The sequence below is a fragment of the Ipomoea triloba genome, chromosome 15, assembly GCF_003576645.1.
Source record: "Ipomoea triloba cultivar NCNSP0323 chromosome 15, ASM357664v1".
Lineage (NCBI taxonomy): Eukaryota > Viridiplantae > Streptophyta > Magnoliopsida > Solanales > Convolvulaceae > Ipomoea > Ipomoea triloba.
Genome location: NC_044930.1, coordinates 4,189,249 through 4,206,943, shown reverse-complemented (window position 1 = coordinate 4,206,943; position 17,695 = coordinate 4,189,249). Strand labels below are relative to the sequence as shown.

At 32.7% G+C, this 17,695-nt stretch overlaps 1 protein-coding gene across 2 annotated transcripts; it reads right to left on the bottom strand.

The window, feature by feature from the left end:
• Positions 1-3,874: 3,874 nt before the first annotated feature.
• Positions 3,875-11,316, bottom strand: LOC116007281. Of its 2 annotated transcripts, XM_031247918.1 has the most exons (9): positions 10,725-11,316; positions 7,359-7,544; positions 7,168-7,260; positions 6,718-6,900; positions 6,529-6,631; positions 6,258-6,443; positions 5,314-5,736; positions 4,667-5,280; positions 3,875-4,561 (listed from the first exon to the last, which is right to left on the bottom strand). In XM_031247918.1, the coding sequence occupies exons 1-9, from the start codon at positions 10,959-10,961 to the stop codon at positions 4,286-4,288; spliced, it is 2,301 nt and encodes a 766-aa protein (XP_031103778.1). In that variant the 5' UTR covers positions 10,962-11,316; the 3' UTR covers positions 3,875-4,285. The 2 variants fall into 2 exon arrangements, with proteins under 2 accessions (XP_031103778.1, XP_031103777.1); XM_031247917.1 differs by having other exon boundaries at positions 4,667-5,736.
• Between the last annotated feature and the right edge of the window lie 6,379 nt (positions 11,317-17,695).

The following is a 17,695-nucleotide window of genomic DNA, read 5'->3' as shown; positions in this document are numbered from 1 at the left end:
TATATATATATATATATATATATATATATATATATATATATATATATATATATATATATGCATAGAGTGAGATTCATATAGGAACCAACATTTTCATGACTACATGAGAATCAATCCCATTCATTAAAAAAAAAAAAGATTTATGGATGAGATTAATTGGGGATTAAAAACGCGAGTGTGTATATTAAACATTATAATAATGTGTGCATATTAAGCATGTCTTGTGTGCAGCATAGGATATGCTTAATATGCATACATCATAATGCTTAATATGCACCAGCGGCGCTTTTTTAATCCACAATTAATATCATCCATAGATCTATTTTTTAATGGATGAGATTGGTTATCATGGACTCAGGGGGAGATTGGTTCTCATATGATCTCTAATCTATAACCTCCCCATAAGTCTATGAAAACCAATCTCATCCATTAAAAAAAATATACCTGATGAGATTAATGGGGTTAAAAACGCGCATGTACATATTAGGTATTAGGATGTGTGCATATTAACCATGTGGTGTGTGCATTATATATATATATATATATATATATATATATATATATATATAATGTACAATTGTACAATCACGTCCAACAATCAATTAAATGTATATTACTCTTATTTTTGTATACACCAATAAAGGATAACAAATCATTTCATATTTATATTCATACATCTTTATTACATTATATCATGTCATATATATTATATTATATTGCATTATACATACCCCATAAATTAAAGATTATTAGAATAGTTCAACACCGGTCTCCAGGGGGTTGTTTGCATTTGTGGTTAAAGGTATGATGCGTGATAGTTATTATAAATAATATAATTGTGATTTGAAAGGGAATAAACTAAACTATTGAATTATTAGCATGTAATTAATCCCATCTATTTGATCCATGTCATGTCATCAGGTTATTATATTTAATTTTGTCAACTCAATAATTTTTTTTTAATAAAAAAATTAAAAAGTAAAAACTCAATGAGGTATTACATACTGTTAAGCATGTGTTGGCACATGAACAGAAAATTGACATCTAGCTGCAATTTACAAAATTTAAATGCCTTGTTGCAATGTATTTTTTTTTTTAAATTAAGGTATTGATGACAATTTTTTTTGAAGCATTATAAGAAATTGAATTTGAATTAAAGAATAACAATAATATAATAGTAATAATATTCTGTATTGTTGTTTTTTGTAATTATTATAACTACATAATTACAGTACTTTCACAAATTTAATTGTTAATCCATTAAGATACGAAATATAACGGGGTTATTAATAGGGTTGTAAACAAATTGAACACAAACCAATTAATCCATTAAGATACGAAATATAACGGGGTTATTAATATGGTTGTAAACAAATTGAACACAAACCAACAGAGCTTGTTTTTTTAGTCATAGCTACTTTCTCAACTTACTGAAGCACAAAGAGTCAACAATCACCCTCACTAAGGCTCGAATCCACTCATTTCCATGTGAGAGTGTAAACCGCGTGCCACTAGACCACAAGGTCTTTGACAACAGAGCTTGTTTGTTAAGATTTTTTAAAATCATGTTCATGTTCGTTTGTTAATTATTCATTAGTGTTCGTTATGTTCGCGAATATGTTCATTTGTTTGGTCAATTAATTGTGTTCGTGAACAACCAACCAGTTTTGTTTACGAGCAAGCACATGTCCATGTTCATAATAATAATTTGTGTGTGAATAAGAAATAGTTTATGTTTTCTCAAAAAGAAATAGTCTATGTTCACGAATAATAACTAAATTAAACAACATAACAACTATAATATAAAAATAATATAAATATATCTAAAAGTAACATCTAATATCAAAGTAAACAACGAGCATGTACATTATTAAACGAATAATAAATAACCAATTAGTAAAAAAATGACTCAAAAATACTAATTCATTTTCATGCATGATTTCATATCATGTTAACATATCGTGGCGCTCTTACTAACAATAACCAAATTGCTAAGTATAGTGGAAATTAAAATATGGGCTGATAAATAAATAAATAAATAAATAAATATCTAAAAACAAATAAGTGTGAAGGAAGGTTATAAGTTATACCATTTATTTATGTCCATTTTTCTTTTATGCTTTATTTATTTTCGACAAACATATCATTTCCATTATAAGTTCCGTTATCGTTTTCACTATTGTTATCATGCACATTCATCTACCATATATTTTCTTATCTTCTTCAATAATAATAATAATAATAATAATAATATATACACATTATATATTGGAGTTATATGTTAGTTATTTCCTAAAATATAAATATCAAATTTATAAAAATATTTTACATTATTATTATTATTTAAAAACATATAAATATCTAAAATCTAAATAAATCTAAAATTTTAATATAAAGTATTAATATTGAACATTTATTTTTGCACATCGCACATAGAAACTGCTACTCTGTGTGTGTATTATTCTTCAAACTTATGAAATTAAGAGCCACCTAATTCCAAATTTATTCTTGCTCATCGCTACCCCCCATCTTTTAATATGCTTTTCTAAGAATTTATGACATGATTATATCTTCCACCCACTTTCTACGAACTTAAACATTTCTCTCTTTTTTTTAATTATTTATTTTGAAAAACGAAATGAATAATTAATTATTTTCGTCCATTTTCTCACCAACCTCTTTTCTTTGACGGCAAAATTTACCATTCGTAAAGGTGACCACGTGTATGCGCATTTTCGTCCTCAAATTTTTTATTGAACTAACATTCATTTTTAATTAGCATTTACAATGTATTTTTTATTTTGACTCTATTAAATATCTGAAAATTTTTATAATGGATAAATTAGACAAAATGTGGCTTTGTGGGTTGGGGTGGGTGTGGGAGGGCGTCATGGCTTAATTAAAAGTTCACCCCTATTTAATTATAAAATATTATTGTTCTTGTTGTTGTTCCATCTGTTTCACTTTACATGTCATGTTTACTAATCATTGGTCAAACTAAATCTTTACTCTTCATTTATTTTTTAAAAAAAGTATTTTATATACTAATGCAGTAATGCTAAACTAGATATAAATTTTAAAGTCATAAATTACTCGAGCATTCCCGTTAACTCAACCCGTTATTGGTCAAACTAAATATTTACTCTTCATTTAATTTTTTAAAATATTTTATATATTAATGCTAAATTAGATATAAACTTTAAGTCTTGAATAACTTGAGTATAACAGAGAGTGTTTTAACGATTTTATTTTGGGAAAGTCAACTGTGTTGGTGGCAAGTGGCAACCTAGAGTTGGTACAAAAGCAGTGGCGAGCGGCAAGAAAACCAAGTCAGACTAGTTGCTGATGGTGTTTATAGAAGAAGATTAGAGTGGGGACCATAATTGATATAAATAATTACATGTGTGAAGTCATCAACCTTCAATTATTGAGTAATTGTAATTATTATAGCAAATAATAATCCAAAAACTGCGAACGAGTGAGAAAGAAAATTCAGCATTGTGCCACCTGTACATTCCCGGTAGGACTCGCTCAGTTAGTTTGACTAATCAAATCTTGTCGAAAACTCGGTATTGTGCCACCTGACACTCTCGGCAGGACTAGCTCAGTTAATTTGACCAATCAAATCTTGTCGATTTTCACTCTACCGGACTATGGTTCGACAGATCACATATCAAAGGAGTATGAGGATTTAAATTTGGGGGTCATTAAAAGACATTAATTGATAAGAGGAGATGATGATCCCGTATAAGGATGGAAATCTGAAGACTAATGGAACAACTGGCGAATTACTTTACCTCCTCCAACGACCTTGAAAGCTTAAAACTAGTCTAAAAGTTATGATACGTATAAACAACAACAACAACAAAAATAGTTGACACTATAAAAAGCACTACTTTATATTGCTATTTCAGATTTTCAGTTAACTGACATTTCAGCCTGTTTTGTTTCATGAACAGCCAACAACAACGTTGTAATGTTACAAAATGAAAGAATCATCAAAGGCTGATGCAAAATGTATGGTACAGACTGTAATTTACAGCTAAACTGAAAATGGACAAGTACCAAGTACTAAAACCTTCCTGTTCTAACTGGCTCTAAAGTATGGTTTAGAGAGATGCAGATTCTGGGATATTCACAATCCATGGCAGATGTTATACAGCTTGTGATCATAGGTTGTCATACCGATATCAGGGTTCCTCGTAAACACCGGTTTTGATTGCTGCAACCATAATATTGACTATTGACAAGGCAAGGATGCAGCCTTTTGTTGCTCGTCTAAGAACTATGCCTCGGGCGGGAAGTCTGTCATCCATGGACCGTTTAGGTTAGGATGCACCTTGTCCCGAGGAGAAAACGACTGGTTGACGTCTCTCTGATCAATGGCGGGATGGACCTCGCTGTGAGGAAAAGCGGGGCGAGGGTGTGGCATCTCATGGTAGTTACTGTCGAGCGTGTATGTGTCTGTGAAAGTCGGTTTCCTCGCGTTGGTTCTTGGAGAACTCAATGGTGCCCTAATCCTTCCCCCCTTTGAATGCCTATAACCATGGGGAGGTTGATTCTGCAAAAATTTAAAGCACAGAGCTCTTAGGAACACAATGATCATTATCATAATTGCTGCATATGTATTAGAAAAACATTTTATGAATATCATATGAGAAATTACCATGTTAGGGAAATATGTTCCGGTTCCCCGTGGCTTTAGCATCTCTTCAAAGCCAAATGCAGCGTTGGGTACTAATCGAGGGTTTGGGGGGTAGAACATTTGATTAGGAATGAAGCCATTAGGACTCCCCTGAGGAAAACCATTTGGAATCATCTGTGATGGCGGCCAAACCGGACCCGACAGATTCTTGACGTGAAATGGCGGGGGTGGCAGCGGAGGTATAGGTAATGCAGACAGATGTTCATAGCAACGCCGACCATATTGCATACAACGAAAGTAATAGTCATAGTCCCCGCTGAGATCTGACAAATCATTCAAAGCCCGTGGGCTTTTACCACCAGTAGCTAAAGGCCAGGCACGATCTATACACACTGAATCATCAGAACGAGCATTGTTGACTACAGTCAACGCCCCGTTTTTATCATTCAAAAGGTTCTGCTCCGAACCCTTTCCTTCATTACATCCATGCCTCTCCGGTGGCTTTTCCTCTGAGCTTTCCCTTTTCATCTCCCCATTGCTTGCCGATTTAGTAAAACAGAGATGCGGGGCAAAAAATGGCTTACCCACAACAGGTGCACTCTTTTCAGCACGTGAACTAGCAAAATCGGTTGAGTTGCCATTAGATAACGTAAGGCATTGTTTTTTATCGCCAGAAAGATGATCGCCAAACGCATTCCCTGTTCCCGCCTCAACAGTCTCCGGTGGCAGCGCAGATTGGCGTAGTTTCAAACCCCCTTCTTGATCTCTGTTTTCTTCGTTGGATATTCCATTGGGCTTAACCGTACAATCTCCAGTAGAATCAGCAAGACAACTGGATTTCATTTTACAATTGACATCCTCCATTCTGGATGAATCGCTCCCGGAAACAGGACGTGTTGGAAAGAAACTATCGTGGCCCACTGCTGGACCGAAATCTTCAACACCAAGCCTCGGTGCACTTCCATGACGGAGCAGAGTATTTTCAAAAAATTTATTAAGTTCATCAGCAATGTTCTCCTTCGACTGCAGAAGAATTGTCCCCAGCTTCCGAGCCCCAAATGTGAAAGCACTCTGTATTCGGTAGAAATTTCCTGTACACAATATCCAAGATAGAAATTATTTAAGATAGGAGCTTAAAACAGTGAAATGTTTGTGCAACTTTTTGACAACTGAATTGGCTTTTACAGTTTTAGAAACTCTTCCTCATTTTTCCTAATTTCAAACCCCAATTTCCAAACTCATCTCATCTTCAACAATCGAATCACAGTTCAAAATGAGAGAAAAATATGAAGAGCTTGGGTATATTGACGAAGAGCAGAGAGGGCTAGTGAAATTTTACAAGAATAACCTTTGACTCGAACTATTTCGACCTATTTTAGCCCTATTGGAAGGGCTAATATTGACATTTTCACAAACAAAGGTCAAGGGATAATTTTGAAGTCAAATACTAATTTTAAGAATACAATATAGTCAAGGGACCAAAAGTGAATTAGAATAATGCCATTTTACAGAATATTGAGAATTTTTATGCCTTAAGCAAGCTATCCTGACCAAAAACGAAATATATAAAATTGAAAGGTATGCCAACTCTAGAAATGGAATTTGATCGTACCTTTACTGACACTACGCCCAAGATTATTATTTTCTTTGAGAGGATCAACTATATTAAGGTGCTTTTGTTGGAAGGTCCGGGCGTTTGTTTCAAAGCCTCTGGAAGGAACTGAAAACTTGCTGACACAATATCTAATAAAATCATTACTCAACAGAAAATCACCACCGCCATTTTCAGGTGCCTCGGCTGCAAAAGGGACAAGAAAATCACCTCGATGAAATAAAATGAAGAAGCATATAACAATGCTATGAGAGTATGAGATGTTGCTTACCCACAATATCAGGCAAAGATGAGAGGCGGACTGGACCGGTTAAACTAACACAATAATTTTCCCAGTCAAACTTGCTAAAATAATCCAAAAATTTGTACAGAACCTGAGAATGCAAAAGTTTCAATCATTAGATCATAAAATGCAAATAAAATATGGCAGATAACAGAGCATAAGTCCAAGGAAACTCACTGCTAAGGGACCATCTAGAGACGAGTGAAATAGGTGAAAGATGTACAAAACCAGAGTCTCCAAAGCATAAGTAGATATCAAGCCGTGATGAGCACCGAGGATACGGCTTTCATAATAGCACCAGGCTTTTATCAATATAATGCTGCGCTTAAATAGATGGTCTTTCCCAACTATGTGGTCGACCTGCACAAATATAGGATTATTCATATAGATGAATAATAACAAGATTATTCACATAGATTTAACTATCAAAAAAAGAAAGGGAGTAAATTGCAAGTGAAAAGAATCTTATGAGAAATGTAACCGTGTGCATGTCGAGTGCAAGTTGAGTGCACGTCGAATGCAAGTTGAGTGCACGTCGAGTGCATTCAATCACTTTTTAGTAGTCTCCAAAAAATTAAAAATTAAAAATTAAAAATTAAAAATTAAAAATTAATTTCAAGGAAATACCTTCTCAAGAAAGCACAAGGAGCAAAGACCGCCGATTTGATTGAAGGAGATGTCAACTACAATATTTTGTACTATACATTTCACAATCTTGACCTGCCATAAGAAAGACAAGCATCAGTATACAATATATGATTCTAACTAAAAAAGAAAAGAACAACACAAAGTAAACATCTATGTAGAGAGAACAAGACCTCGGCAGAAATGAGCTGGACATCGTCTACAGTGAAATCTGCAGCGTTATTTCGGTGCTCTCTTTCAAGAATGTAAACTATGTCATTTGCCAACCCATCTTCCAGCATGGGAGCACCAAAGGCAGTCAAATCAATGTCGCCATCAGGAAGAAAGGTTTTTAGAGGTACCGATCCATATGGAAATACCTGTTATTAATTCAAAAGAACTTCCATTACAAACTGTAGAATAATATCGAAAACATAGCATTTTCACAACATATATATGTTTATATTTGAAATTATCCAGTGAGCTAGCCGTGTGAAACAGTGCAAACTGTTAGATCACATAGATAAAAGCATGAACAATGCCCATCATACAAACATATCTACCTTCACAAACAATGTCAATACATGAGTACCACCAATAGCTAATATCTGAAACCAAAGTTCTCAACTCTAAGCAAGCATATTCCCCAACACAGTGAGTCTGAGACTACATGTCTCCAGACACCAGTCACACCACAGATGGTATCTAGCTCTTAGACTCCTCAAATGTTAACAGCGAAGAAATCACAAAAAAAAAATATATATGTGTAACTCCTGTGTAAATTGTTAGAACCCAAATAGATTTCTTTTTTTCTTTTTTTTTTTTTGGCAGAAACAGCAACACCCAATGCTCAGTGTTTAACTAAAATATGTGTAACTCCTATGCAAGGTGCAGACTCTAGGATAATTACCAGAACTCATCCCAAAATGCTAATGCTGTAAATCTATATATACAATTGCTCCTCTCTACAAATGAATGAACAGAAAGAATTCATTCGTATATAGAATGCCAAAATGTTAATTAATGATGATCAACTGAGAGTGACTGAGTGAGTGGCCTATGCACCCACACAACATCAGTTACCCACCCAAAAAATCACGTGGAATCTATCCAATTGCCAATGAACTTTGGCTCAACTAATAGAAGTGCACCAGAATAGGAAAACCAAATCTTTATGCTACACCGTTTGTCAATGCAAGGTATCCAAAACAGATATGAGATATTTAATACTCCATAACTGTTAACAATACATACTGAAATGACTTGCTTAAATGCATTTATACAAATTTTCATCAAATCATTAAACCTAAGCTTAAAAGTTAACTAGCAATCATCAGCTAACAACCTTAGCCACCTTTAAACATACTTCACATATATACAGAATACACAAACATCCTAAAATTAATAAACTCTTATGCAAATAAGCAAATTTAACCAAAAGTTATGCTTTGCCATTTACCATTTGCCAATGTACCGTATCCAAAACAGATATGAGATATTTAATACTCCATAAATGTTAACAATACATAATGAAATGACTTGCGTAAATGCATTTATACAAATTTTCATCAAATCATTAAACCTAAGCTTAAAAGCTATCTAGCAATCATCAGCTAACAACCTTAGCCACCTTTAAGCATACTTCACATATATACGGAATACACAAACTTCCTAAAATTAATGTATTCTTATGCATATAAGCAAATTTAACCAAAAGTTATGCTTTGCCATTTGCCATTTGCCATTTGCCAATGTACCATATCCAAAACAGATATGAGATATTTAATACTCCATAAATGTTAACAAGACATCAATGAAATGACTTGCCTAAATGCATTATGCAAATTTTCATCAAATTATTAATCTCAAGCTTAAAAGTTATCTGGCAATCATCAGCAAACAACCTTAGCCACCTTTAAGCATACTTCACATATATACAGAATACACAAACTTCCTAAAATTAATATATCCTTATGCAAATAAGCAAATTTAACCAAAAGTTATGCTTTGCCGTTAGCCATTTGCCAATGTACCGTATCCAAAACAGATATGAGATATTTAATACTCCATAAATGTTAACAATTCATACGGAATGACTTGTGTAAATGGATTTATACAAATTTTCATCAAATCATTAAACCTAAGCTTAAAAGTTATGTAACAATCATCAGCTAACAAGTGACAACCTTAGCCATCTCTAAGCATACTTCACATATATACAGAATACACAAACTTCCTAAAATTAATATATTCTTATGCAAATAAGCAAATTTAACCAAAATTTATGCTTTGCCATTTACCATTTGCCAATGTACCATATCCAAAACAGATATGAGATATTTAATACTCTATAAATGTTAACAATACATACTGAAATGACTTGCGTAAATGCATTTATACAAATTTTCATCAAATCATTAAACCTAAGCTTAAAAGTTATCTAGCAATCATCAGCTAACAACCTTAAGACACCTTTAAGCATACTTCACTTATATATAGAATACACAAACATCCTAAAATTAATATATTCATGCATATAAGCAAATTTAACCAAAAGTTATGCTTTGCCATTTGCCAATGTACCGTATCCAAAACAGATATGAGATATTTAATACTCCAAAAATGTTAACAAGACATCACTGAAATGACTTGCGTAAATACATTATGCAAATTTTCATCAAATTATTAATCCTAAGCTTAAAAGTTATCTGGCAATCAATCATCAGCAAACAACCTTAGCCACCATTAAGTATACTTCACATATATACAGAATACACAAACATCCTAAAATTAATATATTCTTATGCATATAAGTAAATTTAACCAAATGTTATGCTTTGCCATTTGGCAATGTGCCGTATCCAAAACAGATATGAGATATTTAATACTCCAAAAATGTTAACAAGAGTACAAGACATCACTGAAATGACTTGCGTAAATACATTATGCAAATTTTCATCAAATTATTAATCCTAAGCTTAAAAGTTATCTGGAAATCATCAGCAAACAACCTTAGCCACCATTAAGTATACTTCACATATATACAGAATACACAAACTTCCTAAAATAATATATTCTTATGCATATAAGCAAATTTAAGTATTTAACCAAAAGTTATGCCTTGCCATTCGCCAATGTACCGTATGCAAAACAGATATGAGATATTTAATACTCCATAAATGTTAACAAGACATCAATGAAATGACTTGACTAAATGCATTATGCAAATTTTCATCAAATTATTAATCTCAAGCTTAAAAGTTATCTGGCAATCATCAGCAAACAACCTTAGCCACCATTAAGTATACTTCACATATACACAGAATACACAAACATCCTAAAATTAATATATTTTTATGCAAATAAGCCAATTTAACCAAAAGAATTCAGCTTTTTTAACTAATGTAGTGGACTATATGCAATCAAAACATTTGTTACCCCTGTGGAAAATAGCAATTTCACATTCTACTGCAAAAAGAACAGATAAAAGACTCACACAAAATTCAATCTGAAAAAAAAAAATAGAAATGACATGCATGAGCATTAAAATTAAGTACTACCTCACAGTGAAGGGAGTCTCTGATCAACCTCTGAATATAATTGATGAGCGCTTTTCTCCGCTCTTCAAACTCAGTTGTCGGCTGGACATTCTGAATGATATCCCGGGTCAAATTCTCAGCCCTGGCCCAGCGTTCTGACCCGATAGAAGACGGGTCCGGGTTCGGCGCCGAGGGCGAAGACGGCGCGGGCCCCTCCTTCCCTGCTGCGCTGGCGAAAGGTCCTCTAAGATCACCCATGAAAGCACAAAAATTAGTCCTCAGAGCACCACTGATATCTCAGAAAGCAGCCGCCATTCCCAACGCTTCGATACGATAATCCGAAAGTAGATTCGGTGGGCCAAAGGGCTCTGCCGAAGAATCGAGAATTCCAATTACTACAAACGAAAAGAAAATTCTGAGAAGGATCAGAAAGTGTTCGTTTTTTATCCTCTTTCCTTCTCAATGGGAGTGGAGTTATGCAAAAAGGGAGAGTCTTTTGGGAGAAAGAAGATCACACAGAGAAGAATTTGCTCAGAACTTATGAGTAGAGTCGTGGAGAGAGAGAGAGAGTAGCTTCAATTTCCAGTTTTTCTGTGTTTTATACTATATCCCTTGTTGATAGTATCCTTGGTAAATTAGGGATTATTAGATTTTAGAAATACCCAAAAACTCTATTCATAGGAATAATAGGATAAGTACCCTCAACATGCACGGACATTTTATTTATTTTTTTTTTTTAAATAACACGGACATCTTAATTGGTTTCACACTATAACGTAAATATGTAATAGTCAAACCTAATTTTATGGAATTTTGTGAATATCATACACAAGTCTTTTATTTAATGCGTTACGTTTTTTATATTTTTTGTCAAACTAAGATATGAGAGTCCTAATCCCGATAGAATTTTAACTTTTGTACACAAGGGTAAATACGGCATTCTTGATTTCTTCTTCTATACCGTTAGCCGTTGGATATATGCCACATTAAACGATGATTCCTCATTGCGTCGATGTTTCATCATACCTATTGTACTAATGTACTTTGTGCCAATATGATTTTTGTTGTGTTTTCCCTGAAAATTATACTAAACATTCTAAAAACTATATTAATTCAAATACTAACGAATTTTCGGGACTTAGATATGAAACCGTAATCAAAATTAATTAAGTTAATCTTAGTTTGTTGGTACAAATACCGATGCGATATGTAAATATTATAAGAATTCACTAAATTATATAAAAGGTTAATGTTTTAATGAGAATATAAAATAGATTGACGTAATCACATTCATTGATGAGTTTTGCATTTTGATTACATTTTTTGTACATGTATTTTGATTTATTTATTTTACATCGGTAAGACATTTTTAAATCTGCTCTCTTTCCTTTTTAATTTTCTCCTTTTATGTACAATTTTTTTTAACCGAATATGCTTTGACTTATTATTATTATTATTATTATTATTATTATTATTATTATTATTACTAGTATTTTCGCCCTTGTGTTGCACGGAATTGATTTGTTATGATATTTTAAGTATAGCATCGAATATTATGTAGCGCAATTGGTGAAATTAGTTGGATCGATTATGTTTTTTGATGTTTTTCTTGCTTGAATTAGAGCAAATAATTGTCCAATTGCTCGTGCGATGCACGAATAAATTCTTTTACTATATATTTAGATAATAAAAATAAAGAGGAAGTTATAAAAAATTCTAATAGTAATAATATAGTACATATATTTTCGTTGTTAGAATCAGCTATTGGTGCACCAGTCAATCTTATTTTAATTGTAAGCAAATTTGTTATCTCAATAGCGTATCTAACTATTTTAGAAATACCCAAAAACCATATTCATAGGAATAATAGGGTAAGTACCATCGCATGCACAGACAACTTAATTGGTTTCGCACTATAACGTAATAGTCGAACCTAATTTTATGGGCTTTTTGTGAATATCATACACGAGTCTTTTATTTAATGGGCTGCTTTTTTATATTTTTTGTCAAACTAAGATATGGGAGTTCTAATCCCGATAGAATTTTAACTTTTGTAAACAAGAGTAAATAAGGCATTCTTGATTTCTTCTTCTCTACCGTTAGCCGTTGGATGTATGCCAAATTAAACGGTGATTCCTCATTGCGTCAATGTTTCATAATACCTATTGTACTAATGTACTTTGTGCCAATATAATTTTTGTTGTGTTTTCCCTGCAAATTATACTAAAAAGAGACTCCAAAATATGTTAATTCAATTACCAACGAATTTTCAGAATTTGAACGTGAAATCGTAATCAAAATGTAATTAGATTAATCTTATTTTGTTGGTACAAATACCAATGTGGTATGTAAATATTATAAAAAAAATTTACTAAATTATATAAACGATTTAATGTTTTAATGAGAATATAAAATAGATGATGTAATCACATTCATTGATGAGTTTTGCATTTTGATTACTTTTTGTACATGCATTTTAATTTTACTTCTTTTTTACATTGGTAAATGGTAAGACATTTTCAAATTTTGTTAACCGAAAGAATATGCTTTGACTTATTATTAATACTAGTATTTTCGCTGTACGTTGCACGTAATACATTTGTTATAATATTTTAAAAATATTTGGATCGATATATAATTATATAAATTATAACATCGAATATTATATAGTGTAATTGATGAAATTGGTTGGATCAATTATGTTTTCTGATGTTTTCCTTGCTTGCATGACAATTATTATATATTTCGATAATAAAAATAAATATGAGATTATAAAATAAAAAAAAATTGAACGTGTACATTTATTTGATTATAAGATTAGTGCAAAAGTATTATTCAATTAAATATTATAAGAATTCACTAAATTATATAAAAGGTTAGATGTTTTAATGAGAATATAAAATAGATTGATGTAATCAGATTCATTGATGAGTTTTGTATTTTGATTACTTTTTTGTACATGTATTTTTGATTTTTTTTTTTTTACATTGGTAAGACATTTTTAAATTTGCCTTCTTTCCTTTTTAATTTTCTCCTTTATGTACAAATTTTGTTAACCGAATATGCTTTGACTTATTATTATTATTATTAGTATTTCCGCACGTGCATTGCACGGATAAATTTGTTATAATATTTTAAAAATATTTGAATCAATATATAATTATATAAATTATATCATCGAATATTATATAATGCAATTGATGAAATTGGTTGGATCGATTATGTTTTCTGATGATTTCTCATTACGTCAATGTTTCATCATACCTATTGTACATATGTACTTTGTGCCAATATGATTTTTGTTGTGTTTTCCCTGAAAGTTATACTAAAAAACATTTCAAAATATGTTAATTCAAGTACCAATGAATTTTGCTTTAAAAAAAAAAAAGAAGTACCAATGAATTTTCGGGACTTTACATGTAACCGTAACCAACATTTAATTATATTAATCTTATTATGTTGGTACAAATGTCAATGCGGTATTTAAATATTATAGAGATTTACTAAATTATATAAAAGATTAAGGATAAACTACAAATAAGTCATTGTACAATTTGGGAACAAGTAATTAAGCCATCGAACTTGAATAACCCCAAATAAATCACTGAACTCGGAAAAACAAAGCAATTAAGCCACTGAAATTTAAATAAAAAAAACAAAACAAAACAATTAACCCATTTTTAACAGATAATTTGAATTTTCCGACCATCGGAGACAACTTACGGCAAGCTGCAAATTTTTTCGGCAACCGGCAACGACCTTAGTTGTCGTCGAAAAAGGTGACCTTTCTAGTCGCCTTCGAGAATGGGTTAATTGCTCTTTTTTTCAGAATAGGTTTGAATTTTAATGTCGTTTTGTACACTACAGCATATGCCATGTTATATAGCTAAAGGTGTTTAGTTTTGACATTTGTTCTAGTAAAGTGTTTATTTCTCAAGGGCATTTGATTTTGTTAGGCATTTTGTTTTGACATTACCACATTCATTTTTGGTATGCTAGCTTTCTTCCTAATGGTGTTTTGTGGTTTGTTTAGCTTTCTTCCTAAGGTGTTGTGTTTAACTTATTTAGAACTCTTATTATTTATCAAAATAAATCTATTGAACTAATCATATATCTAACGGGGAATTAGGCTATTTAATGGCCTATCTAGTAAATTAGTTGACATTATGCTAGCTAGAAATAGAATACCAATATGGCAATATAAATAGGAGACGCATTCAAGGGGCATGGAGGTCTTATGGGACCTAGCTAGTAGCAATCAGCTAGGTGCGTGTGTTTGATTAGAGGGTGGTAGGTGCATGGTGCATGGTGCATCATGGGAGCATGCGTAGGCACAACATGAGCACGAGCACTTGACTAGGGCAATGAGACTTTTTCATCACAAATTTTACTGTGGCGGATTAAAACAACGTCGTTTTGATTAATGAAAACAGACGAATGAAACAGTCTTCGTTCGGCGCAACTGCAGTTCCTTTTCAACATAACTGTAGTATCAGTTCAACACAACTGCAGTTCCAGACAAATGAAACGGTCTCCGTTCCGCGCAACTGCAGTTTCCTTTCAACACAACTGCAGTATCATTCAGCACAACTGCAGTATCAGTTCATGACCATGGTCCACGGTATAACAACTGTTTTTTCATAGGCTAATAAATATTACGAAGCATTGTAATTGACTTTATAATAATATTCATTTGGTTTTGAAAAAAAAAAAAAAAAGCAATGTAACACGTCAACATTGGATCGAAATAGTAAATTAGTAACCAACTCAAGGCCTACTAAAAATAAAGACAAAGAATTAACGGTTAATGTAAACCCAATTAACTACTGGGCTGTCAAATGCCCAATATATACGTTGCAGATTTATGCCGGTGGGCCATATTTTGGCCCATTCATGCCACTTTTTTTTTTCTTTTCTTTTCTTTAATGCTGCCTCCCTTTTCTCTCTAAAACAAAAAGCTTTTCTCTGCTGCTCAACTTCGGCTTCCATTGCCGGCCTCCGGCTGGAGCTCTAATGGAGCTTTGAGCCGACGGTTTTGGTCACCTTCTACGTTTACTCTCGCTCTTCTTTCGCCCTGACCACCGTCGCAGCTCCGTCCGCCTCCGACCACCGCTACAGATCTTCTTCTTCCGTTTTCTTTCCCTTTGAATAAAATAATAGTAGGTAGGTATTGGGGTTTGTGTTGGTAGTCTTGAACTCCCAACCCTACTTTGGCTTTACCACTTTTTATTTTCTCTATTATTGTGTTTTCCTCTCGTTACTTTCACGNAAAAAATAGAAATGACATGCATGAGCATTAAAATTAAGTACTACCTCACAGTGAAGGGAGTCTCTGATCAACCTCTGAATATAATTGATGAGCGCTTTTCTCCGCTCTTCAAACTCAGTTGTCGGCTGGACATTCTGAATGATATCCCGGGTCAAATTCTCAGCCCTGGCCCAGCGTTCTGACCCGATAGAAGACGGGTCCGGGTTCGGCGCCGAGGGCGAAGACGGCGCGGGCCCCTCCTTCCCTGCTGCGCTGGCGAAAGGTCCTCTAAGATCACCCATGAAAGCACAAAAATTAGTCCTCAGAGCACCACTGATATCTCAGAAAGCAGCCGCCATTCCCAACGCTTCGATACGATAATCCGAAAGTAGATTCGGTGGGCCAAAGGGCTCTGCCGAAGAATCGAGAATTCCAATTACTACAAACGAAAAGAAAATTCTGAGAAGGATCAGAAAGTGTTCGTTTTTTATCCTCTTTCCTTCTCAATGGGAGTGGAGTTATGCAAAAAGGGAGAGTCTTTTGGGAGAAAGAAGATCACACAGAGAAGAATTTGCTCAGAACTTATGAGTAGAGTCGTGGAGAGAGAGAGAGAGTAGCTTCAATTTCCAGTTTTTCTGTGTTTTATACTATATCCCTTGTTGATAGTATCCTTGGTAAATTAGGGATTATTAGATTTTAGAAATACCCAAAAACTCTATTCATAGGAATAATAGGATAAGTACCCTCAACATGCACGGACATTTTATTTATTTTTTTTTTTTAAATAACACGGACATCTTAATTGGTTTCACACTATAACGTAAATATGTAATAGTCAAACCTAATTTTATGGAATTTTGTGAATATCATACACAAGTCTTTTATTTAATGCGTTACGTTTTTTATATTTTTTGTCAAACTAAGATATGAGAGTCCTAATCCCGATAGAATTTTAACTTTTGTACACAAGGGTAAATACGGCATTCTTGATTTCTTCTTCTATACCGTTAGCCGTTGGATATATGCCACATTAAACGATGATTCCTCATTGCGTCGATGTTTCATCATACCTATTGTACTAATGTACTTTGTGCCAATATGATTTTTGTTGTGTTTTCCCTGAAAATTATACTAAACATTCTAAAAACTATATTAATTCAAATACTAACGAATTTTCGGGACTTAGATATGAAACCGTAATCAAAATTAATTAAGTTAATCTTAGTTTGTTGGTACAAATACCGATGCGATATGTAAATATTATAAGAATTCACTAAATTATATAAAAGGTTAATGTTTTAATGAGAATATAAAATAGATTGACGTAATCACATTCATTGATGAGTTTTGCATTTTGATTACATTTTTTGTACATGTATTTTGATTTATTTATTTTACATCGGTAAGACATTTTTAAATCTGCTCTCTTTCCTTTTTAATTTTCTCCTTTTATGTACAATTTTTTTTAACCGAATATGCTTTGACTTATTATTATTATTATTATTATTATTATTATTATTATTATTATTACTAGTATTTTCGCCCTTGTGTTGCACGGAATTGATTTGTTATGATATTTTAAGTATAGCATCGAATATTATGTAGCGCAATTGGTGAAATTAGTTGGATCGATTATGTTTTTTGATGTTTTTCTTGCTTGAATTAGAGCAAATAATTGTCCAATTGCTCGTGCGATGCACGAATAAATTCTTTTACTATATATTTAGATAATAAAAATAAAGAG

Bases quoted from the DNA above. Each gene is read 5' to 3' on its own strand.
- LOC116007281 (XM_031247917.1), bottom strand. From the start codon at position 10,961: ATGGGTGATCTTAGAGGACCTTTCGCCAGCGCAGCAGGGAAGGAGGGG. The intron at 6,444-6,528 runs GTAAGCAACATC...TCCCTTTTGCAG, and splicing joins ATCTTTGCCTGATATTGTGG to CCGAGGCACCTGAAAATGGC. The intron at 4,562-4,666 runs GTAATTTCTCAT...AAATTTTTGCAG, and splicing joins GAACATATTTCCCTAACATG to AATCAACCTCCCCATGGTTA.